Raw genomic sequence first — 9,386 nt, 5'->3', positions numbered from 1 at the left:
AAACATGGAAAGTTATCGTAAAGTACCTGTACTTTATATTCTGTTATAGGAATAAGTGTGGATAATCACAAAGATCAAGAACTGTACGGACAAATGATTCTGATCTGCAAAAAAAACAAAAAAAGAAGAGGATTTAACGTAGATCTGAAGAAATATACAATGAACATTGGAAGGAAAAATAACATACTAACATTGAACAAATCATTAAATAAGAAATAAACATCAAAGATCTTAAAGAGTTATGAAAGTTTTAGAGAGAGAAAATATAAATCTTCCATTCGAAGGTAGTTAAGATTACAGCAAAACAGATTCAAAGTTATTGAAATGGAAAACAAGAAAAGAAAGACCTAAATCAATATTTGATGTTTTCAACGATTCTATATGAATCTTTAACCTATAAAGCAATAAAGATAAGATTTTAAACCTGAATAACAATGGCTAGAATAAAGAGATAAACAGTATAAAACCTAAATAACAATGGAGGTTTTGATGAAAACTCTTGATTGAATATTAAACAATGGAATTTTTACATCTGGTGGTGAGTTTAATTTATGTTTAATGAAGATTTCGTTTTTAGAGAAAGAGATGGAAAGTTACCGGATTTCAGTTACGAAATATTATCAACATAGTAGTTAGTTACAATTCAAACGTGATTGGAGAGAGAAAGTTGAGATAAAAATGGAAAAAATATCTTTAACAGTTTAGAATGTAAATCACGTTTTGATATTAAAGAAGGTTAATATAGGTATTAAATCTTTAATATGTATTATATGGATTTGTGTTTTCTCTCTAGATGAGACCAAAAGGACTAGATATCCATTTAAATTATTATTTAGGTTTTGAAATCCTTTTTAGGATTATAGAGGACTATATCTCCTATTAGGACCCTATTTTTGGTCTATAAACTGAAAAATTAAAAGAAATATGCCATTAAATCTGAAAAAAAATAAAAAAGAATTTAAGCAATTAATGCCTATTTTAAAAAAGAAACATGGAAACATCCACCACCCTTTGGGGTAACGGTTGGACACCCCTCTTAAGCCCATGAGGTCGTGATCGGATCGAGTCTCAGTGGAAGCAGTTGCCATCAAAATTTATCCTATGTAATTTAGGCTATAAATAATGTAATAATTTGTCGGGCTTTAGGCCTCTTCGTTGTCGGGCTTTAGGCCTCTTTCATTCTCGGTTTAAATTAGGCGGTTGTCGTGCTTATTACATCTCTCTGATGCATCAATGCCTTGTAACGACGAACGTAGATTGTTGTCGAATTCTCAAAAAAAAGAAAGAAAGAAACATGGAAACACAATTAAAATGGAAAATTAACTGGAGAGGGACCATCAATTCAAGAAGGTCAAGAAATAGGGATTAACTTGTCAAAATTTCCAAAATTGGTGAGGAAAATTAAGAATGCCAACTCAGCACAAATAGTCCTTATTTGAATGTTGAATCACATGTAACTGACCACAGTTTACCATTCAGTAGACAACCCTTATTTCTACAAAAATTAGGAACCATATCTACGTGGTACGATATTATTTGTCATATTTAGGGTAAAAAGAAGCAGCGGGATGTATGTTATCATATTACCCAGTTAATGAATTTCTCTGTTTTTTTTCTTCTCAAATTAAATTTTGTCCAAATAAGCAAACTCCTAATAAGTCATAACTGCTTTTTTGTAAGGTGAGTAACTGATTGACTAGACAGAGAGAGTTTCCTTCTTCTCTCTTAACACTTTATCTCTACCTATATAGATTCTCTTTTAGGGGTTTTTCTTCAACTCTCATTCTTATCCCTAAAACTTAATTAGGGTTTATCATCAGTATCTCTAGTGAAACAATGTCGACCGCGTCGGCTCTTAAAGAACAATTAGTTCAATTGATTTCGAAGAATTTTGCTGAGGTATAATTGATTCTTCTACTATTTCTTTATCTACTCATGATAGTTTTTTGATATCGCTTCGTTTTGTTTCTCTACTTTCAATACCTTTACTGATAATTGTACCAGGGTTCGAATCTTAACGTTTAAAAAGAAAAAAATTCAATTAGAAAGAAAGAGATTTTGTAACTTCTTGATGATTAATTTTGGGTTTTCTTTTCATTCTTTTCAATCTTGAAACTGATTTGAGAGGGAGAGAGAGGTCACTATACGTGTTTAGGTCTTGTTGATGAAAATCATAACGTGTACTTGTATTACGCAGGGTATATTGGATGGCCAATACGAACTTCTCCAAACCCTAAAAGCAGATGATTCGCCTGATTTTATCGTGGAAGTGCTTTCAACGTTCTGTAAAGATCACGATAAACTTGTAGGAGAAATGGACAAATTCACGTAATTTTTTCACGACATTTGCTAAAATTGAGTCTGATGTATAATTTATAGATTTATTTAATTGATAAGTCTTCTTTTCTAATTTGCAGAAAGCCTGTTTTCGATTTCGACGGACTTAAAGAATATGTCTATCAACTAAGCGGAAGTAGCGCTTGGTACATAAATAAAATCCAAGATTAAATTCCCATTTGCATATTATCACAAGAACTACGAGCGAACTCATATGTTTGTATTTGATGCTTATTCTTGACTATTAGCGAAACTTTTGGGTTTTGCAGTGTCGGGTCCAAACAAATCCAAATTGTTGGTGACGAATTGATTGAGGCTGCATCAAACAAGGATGAAGCTAAGTAAGAATCGAGCTTTTTCATTTTTGTATGTGTATTTACACGTTATTATATAATCCTTTCATTCCGATTTCCGACATTTATATATATATATATATATATATATATATATATATATATATATATATATCACATATGCATATGTCAAACTATTAATTTACTCTACTAATGTTATTCTTTTTTCGCTTTAGGTGCAAGAAGGCCTTGCTTAAGATCAAGCATGAATTCGATCGCGTAATAAATGTCTTCCAGCACATAATTCAGGTGAAACCTAACTCTGTTTTAATGTTGTTATCGAACTGGATTAAACGTAAATATTCTACCCGAAAAAGTTAGTGACATGTTTACTCATATTCAATATCCATAACAAAAGATCAATAAACTGTTAAGTTTGTGGCCATCCAACTCAAAACCAATTGACAATGAGTGGAGAGGACCTATACTTTATATTCTTGGTTGTTAGTTACCCACCCATTCGCCCATGTGGGACTATTCTCACACGCCCCCTCACGTGTGGCGTTCTTTGAGCCTAACACGTGTGTTTTTTTTTTCTTTACGGGTGACGTGGAGCACGTGTGGCTTTTAAGCCTATCACGTGTGGACCTAGCTCTGATACCATGTTAAGTTTGTGGCCATCCAACTCAAAACCAATTGGCAATGAGTGGAGATGACCTATACTTTATATTCTTGGTTGCTAGTTACCCACCCATTCACCCATGTGGGACTATTCTCACATAAACCAGCTCGACTAATATCAATGTTCTTTGTCTCTTCTATTTTGAGTTGCAGTTGGAGCAGAAAATCCTTGCTTGCTCAAGATCAAAACAAGCTTAGAAAGGTTTCTTTTTTCGTAGTCCCATTTATAGGCGAATGTTCTTAAGACTACGCGTGTATTCGTTATTATTTTGAATGATTTGGAGCTTGGATTTTGATAATCAGTACTGGTTATAAGATGTGACTTAATTTCGTTAAGATGTGATTTTAATGGAAAATGATTCATTATTGGTTTCTATTTCTCCTTTATACTTTCCCTACGAAGATTGAATATGTTAACAGTGCTTTTGGACTTAAGATTTCAGACTAAGATAGTGTTTGTTTTTCCCTCAGTCAGATCTTAAATCTCACTCGGGGTCGGAAGTGGGTAGAGTCATATTTTAGAATGTTTGGTTTTTTGCTGACTCGTGATGTGTGACTCATCTGACTGAACTGATCTTTGTCCATTTTTCAGATGAGTCAGATTCAGACAATGAGAAAAAAAGCACTCCATAAGAAAACTGCAACATGCAGTAACATACTCACTTCTAGACTGTAACATACAGTAGGAATTTAAGCATAAAGAAGAGACAAAAAGGATAAATTTTAATGGTAACTTATGCTTCTACTGACATGTTTTCTTCTCGCAATTTCGGGCACTTCTGTTCTTCAGCTATGAAGGTTTCTGGATAGATTTCAATAGCAACTTCTGCTAATTCTGTTTGAGCTTTGGGCAAGGGCATTGGAAGTTCACAATTTTCAGGTTCTTTGAGAACTTGAACACCACTCCCTGCTCGAACTAGATCGCTATAATTGTAGTTCTCATAGTTTTCGTTTGATTTTATCTGATAACTCAAAAAAAATCACAAATGAATTCGAGCTATAATTGACAAACGATTTGATATAAACTCTAGTAATATATATACCTTAACTTCAGTTAGGTCTAGTTCATGTTCCTTCAGAAACTCTACGAAGCTACCAAGGTTCTCATCGGTTGGGCGATAATGCCCACTATATGCTGAGATTGCCTGCACTTATGAAGAATTCGTTCGATACCCAAATTAAATTTCGACAATTCAAAAAAAATTATCCAATACCCAAAGAAAAAAAATCGACAGGTAATTGAGAAATGGTTTTGTTGATGTACCTTAAGAACACCATCTTCTACTAATATCCTGCCTGCTGATAAAGCAGCTCCTCCAGCAAGAAAACTTGAATGGTGAAACCTTCCTTTTGTTTTCTGATCATTTTTTTCTCGGAAAATATATTAGAACATAAAAATTCATGATCGAAATTGCTAAAAAAATGTTCTTTTTAATTCGATACTTACCTGACCAGCATAAAGTTTCCTAGATGTGCTCATAACAAAAATCCATTTTGATCCTCCTTTAGTTGTATCAAGAACTTGTCTACTTCTTTTATGCACAATTTTATCTTCAACGATTACGTATTCGTAGTGTTCCCTCTCTATCTAATCATTTCGAAAAAAGAAGTCATGTTATTCTTTCTATCAAGAAGAATTGAATCTCTGATTCACAAATATTGAAATTGAAAAGGAAACTGAAAATTATTACAGGTCCAATGTATTTAATGCATTGTTGTCGAAGCTTCGATCTTGGGCATTCATTGAGATCAACCTCTCTGCCATCTCCAATATCCAACCTGAATCACAAGTTGGTTTATTTGGTTAATTGGTTGCATAGTTTTTAAGTCAGATTTTAAATCTGACTCGAGGTCTAAAATGACGCGAAGCAAACTTCAGAATGTTTGTTTTTGTCTGACTTGTGATAGTTGACTCGTCTGAATAACTGATTTAGGGTTAATTTAAGATGCATTTCAGTCAGACAATTCAGATTAGACTAATCAAACAGATCCAGACAATGAAAATAAAAAAAAGCACAACCAAACAACTTACCAGTAAAAGAATGGCTGGCTGGTTTTTCCTTGACTCCATGCTTCATAATATAAATTCAAGCTATGTCCATATCGATGTCTTGGATCGATCTATCAACGATTTTAGCACGTTAAATTTGATATAATTGAAAAATTAAGAGAACCCATAATGGGATTATGATCATGAAGTGTAAAAATGGAAGTAATTAGTAAATATACAGCTTCAATCCAGTGTTGAAAAGCTAGTAAGACAAATTTGGAGTCTCTGGATAAACCTTTTCCAACCTGAAAAAGAATTTGGGAAAAATGGGTTTTTGTTAATCTGAAAGGAATGGTAGAACAGAGTGAAGAACAAATAGTATGTACCTTTGAAGCATTTGAGCTAACTCGATTCCATCGAGAAGGTATTCTCTCTGGTTTTGAGATTTTGAAGAAAGAAATTGTGGTCTGACTTAGCTGAGCATAATCAATTGCTCTCCACCTTCAATCGCCCCATTGTTAGAACATGAAAGTTAGATAGAGAGAAAGAGAGAGAGATGATTAAATTACCAATGAGCTTCAGCAACAATGGCAGAATCAGCTAGTCTACGCCGAGTTCGGTAGCTTCGATAGACTTTTTGTACATTTACTGCAGCTATCCATACAAAACTGGGGTTCTGTTTCAGAAAAGTTGAACTAGTAGTACAGTTAGTAATAGTAGTAGTAGTAGTAGTGGTGGTGGAAGTGATTTCTTCTTCATGAGAGAAGGTGGAATTTATCTGTGAATTGGAATTGATTATCTCCTGATGAAGATGAAGATGATGAGAAAGTTTTTCTATAATGGGTTCTTGGGAATGATCATTTTGAAGATGATTAATAGTACTTGTCATTGTGGATTATGTAAGTGGGTATTTGGGGAGAGGTTTTCTTGTTCTTGAAGTTGGGGGGAACTCCAAGTTCAATTCAATAATGTAGTTGAGGTTTTAAATTCTGACCAGATATGGGAAGAGTTTATGGCTTTATAGTAGCCAGTGAGGAGGAGTCAGAGAATAGACATAGAATCCAACGGTTGGGAGTAGCCTAAACAATGTTTGCTTTGGCTAGGCAGAGACTAGAGAGGTGTTATGTTTGGTAGAGTGACTAGAGAGGTGTTATGTTTGGCAGGTTTAATGACATTACAGGACATTTTGCGGTTCGAAAAAGAACAAAAATGCGATTAGTTAGTAAGAATAACGATTTTGTTACGTTATTCTTGATAATTAGAATACTCATATTTTGTTATTTGGATCGGATATATATAAATATGATTAGTAGAAACTAATTTTTAGTTTAACTATTGACTAGCGTATATCCCGTGCCCTAAGACACGGACACTTGTATCAATCAAATGTTACGAAATTTATTGTTGTATTTTATTGAGAGAGAGATTTTTATTAGTTATTATTTTTTTAGTTTCTTTTCTCTTAAATTAGTAATTATTTTACTGAGAGAGAGAGAGAGATTTAATTTTTTTTTTTAACCCCTGAAATTTATTTTGTTTCTTTTTTTTTCTTAAATTAGTTATTTTATTTTTAAGAATGAAATGATTATTGTTTTTTAAATAGGTAACTTTATTTCTACGAAGGACTATATTTAAAATTTTGAGAAGGGCTTCTAGACAATATACTTTATTAAAAAAAGATGTTTGTCCCAGTCATCGTTTTCCCTTCTGTTTTATTATATAGATATAAGAGTTTAAATAAAATGAATCACAAATTTAACCATGCATGATGCACCCTAGAAAATAGGTTTTCCATCTATAATTGGATAAGTGTACGATTCAAGGTGAGTTACCATGTACCAAACACCATCCTTTCAACAAAAAAAAATGTACCAAACACCACTATAACATGCAATTTGTGGTAGTTACCTTCAACCCTTTGTGCCAAAATAGGAGCTAAAAATACTCACTATTTCGTTGTCACCCTTCAATCTTTAGATGGGATTATTATTTGCATTCGTGCTACCAGTTCCTTTTTACCCTTCCTTTAATTTCTTTAGCCACTTTCCTCCTGTATGAAACGCAAACAAACAAACTTTCACTAATAGGAGTTAGATTTTGTATTCAATAGGAAAGATGCAATTAATATTTCTGCTACGAAAATGAGCCTTTACACTTGTTAGGAATAACTGGTGGCTACATTAATGGATGCCCTAGGACTCTAGGAGAGTAGAAAAAGAAAAAGAGAAGGTGGGAAGAATTAGACATATCTATCAATTTTTTTTTGCTGAAAGATATGTCAATCATTATTTTTTTTTACTGCAAAGACACATCTATCAGCTTTGTAGGCTGACTAAATGAAATGAAGGCATAGAATTGTGATCGGATTGTATCACATTCTTTCGTGATGTGACTACATTCGACACGTCACACTGAAAGTAATGAAACCAACTACCATCTTTTCGGCCTTTCGTTAACATCTCATCGAAAAGTTAATACAATCAAATATAGATGTACCCTTAGCAACAAAAAAAACTACAGATGTAGCCCGAGTCCTCTTATGTGTATTATTTTATTTTAAGGGGGTTGGCAATACCTTTTACACAAGTTTGAGAATTCATAAATAATATGTGAAATTGGGTTCTTTTGACATCTGTCTTCGTAGTTCATAGCAGTCGACCTGAGAGTGAAAGAATGTACACAAATACATTGAATACAAATGGATTATTCATACACCAAATGTCTGACAAGACTTTTTATTTTTCTGTGGAGACAATTAATCTATTTTATTTTCATCCATTGTAAAATTTATTGACATAGAAATAAAATTTATTGTATTAATGAAAGTATTCATTTTTCTTTCTTCAAGTCTACAATTTTTTTTTTTTGAGAAATCGACTACGATCTACGTTAGTTGTTACAAGGCATTGGTACATCATGAAGATGTGATGAGCACGATAGCCGCCTAATTTAAACCATAACGAAAGAGGCCTAAAGCCCAACATAATTTATTATATTATTAACTTTATACACTGCGTAAATCACATGGGATAAATTTTGATAACAAATTGCTTTTGCCGAGACTCAATCGCTGTACGAAAGGGTGGTGGACTCTAGTCTACAATTATATGAATCTAACATGTGAGCGCTTTCGCCAAATTTGCAAATTTGGACTTTAAAATTGGAAGTAATAAGGGATTGTGAGATTTAACGGGAGAAGGCAAATTAAGGTCTAAGTACCGAAGACAATAAATAAAGCCACCCTAAATTTGGTTTTGAAAGTGAAAGCCATAACAAGCGCCCAAGCCAAGCATTTGGAAGGCAGACAAGGCAAAGTGGTGCCCAATGCTAGGGAGGAAGGCAAGTGTCTGTGTTGCTTGTGTTTAGTACTTTAGTCCCACCGTGAAAAAATAGTTTGGAAGAGATCGCTTGAGAAAAGTCCAAAGCATTTAAGCCACTCCCACAAGCTTGTTCTTTTTTTTTTTTGTTGAAACCCTACAGGCTTGTTCGTAGAAGGACCAAGGAATGAAATTTCGGTTTTTATGAAAATTTCGGTCGATCTAAAAGTGGAAACGTTTCGGTCAGTGTGAAAATTTTACAATCTACGGAAACGATAGAAATACGTTGCAATCGAATTATCTACTTAAAATAAGACCTAAAAAGCACATTTCTTATGAGATGACATGATTCAAGGGGCGAAAAATGAAAAAAAAAAAATTGATAGACTGTGACAAAATTTGTTAATTTGAGAGTTAATCTGCAACAAAATAGTTAGATTAGGAGCCTAAATTGAATTATGTATTATAAATAACAGCCAACAAATAATAAGATTACTGTAGGGGTTAATAATAAGGCTTGTTTGTTAATGTTAGGGTTAATTTAATGTTAGGGTTAATTTGGAACTTCACAGTCATAGCAGGGGGTAACTATAACAATAACAAATTCACAGGGGTGATTATTAATAAACCCTAGAAGCCAAATCGATTACTTCAGACCAAGACTCTCCTTCTTCAACTCTTTCTCTCTCTAGGTTTTCTTTGGCAAAATGAAGAGATTAGTTGAAGATTTGAAAGGAAATAATGAAGAAATATACAGAAAAAACGAAG

General features: G+C 33.3%; 2 protein-coding genes across 3 annotated transcripts; one reads left to right on the top strand and one right to left on the bottom strand.

The window, feature by feature from the left end:
- Window positions 1-1,694: 1,694 nt before the first annotated feature.
- LOC147558505 (histidine-containing phosphotransfer protein 1-like) lies at window positions 1,695-3,674 on the top strand. Its single transcript, XM_086660201.1, has 6 exons — window positions 1,695-1,899; window positions 2,198-2,328; window positions 2,418-2,483; window positions 2,607-2,678; window positions 2,867-2,939; window positions 3,465-3,674. Exons 1-6 carry the CDS (start codon window positions 1,837-1,839, stop codon window positions 3,507-3,509), a joined length of 450 nt encoding a protein of 149 aa, XP_086516327.1. The 5' UTR covers window positions 1,695-1,836; the 3' UTR covers window positions 3,510-3,674.
- LOC147558504 (IQ domain-containing protein IQM3-like) lies at window positions 2,542-6,357 on the bottom strand. Of its 2 annotated transcripts, none has more exons than XM_086660200.1 (9): window positions 5,871-6,297; window positions 5,688-5,802; window positions 5,541-5,606; window positions 5,344-5,432; window positions 5,003-5,090; window positions 4,759-4,899; window positions 4,576-4,668; window positions 4,355-4,456; window positions 2,542-2,653 (listed from the first exon to the last, which is right to left on the bottom strand). In XM_086660200.1, exons 1-9 carry the CDS (start codon window positions 6,188-6,190, stop codon window positions 2,582-2,584), a joined length of 1,086 nt encoding a protein of 361 aa, XP_086516326.1. In that variant the 5' UTR covers window positions 6,191-6,297; the 3' UTR covers window positions 2,542-2,581. The 2 variants fall into 2 exon arrangements, with proteins under 2 accessions (XP_086516326.1, XP_086516325.1); XM_086660199.1 differs by lacking the exon at window positions 2,542-2,653 and adding an exon at window positions 3,942-4,273 and having other exon boundaries at window positions 5,871-6,357.
- Window positions 6,358-9,386: the final 3,029 nt, after the last annotated feature.

The sequence above is a fragment of the Eschscholzia californica genome, unplaced genomic scaffold (assembly GCF_041429995.1).
Source record: "Eschscholzia californica isolate CP2 unplaced genomic scaffold, dmEscCali1.0.p SCAF_2, whole genome shotgun sequence".
In the NCBI taxonomy this organism is placed as follows: Eukaryota; Viridiplantae; Streptophyta; class Magnoliopsida; order Ranunculales; family Papaveraceae; genus Eschscholzia; species Eschscholzia californica.
The sequence above is the reverse complement of the archived record's forward strand: the minus strand, read 5'-3'. Positions and strand labels throughout refer to the sequence as shown.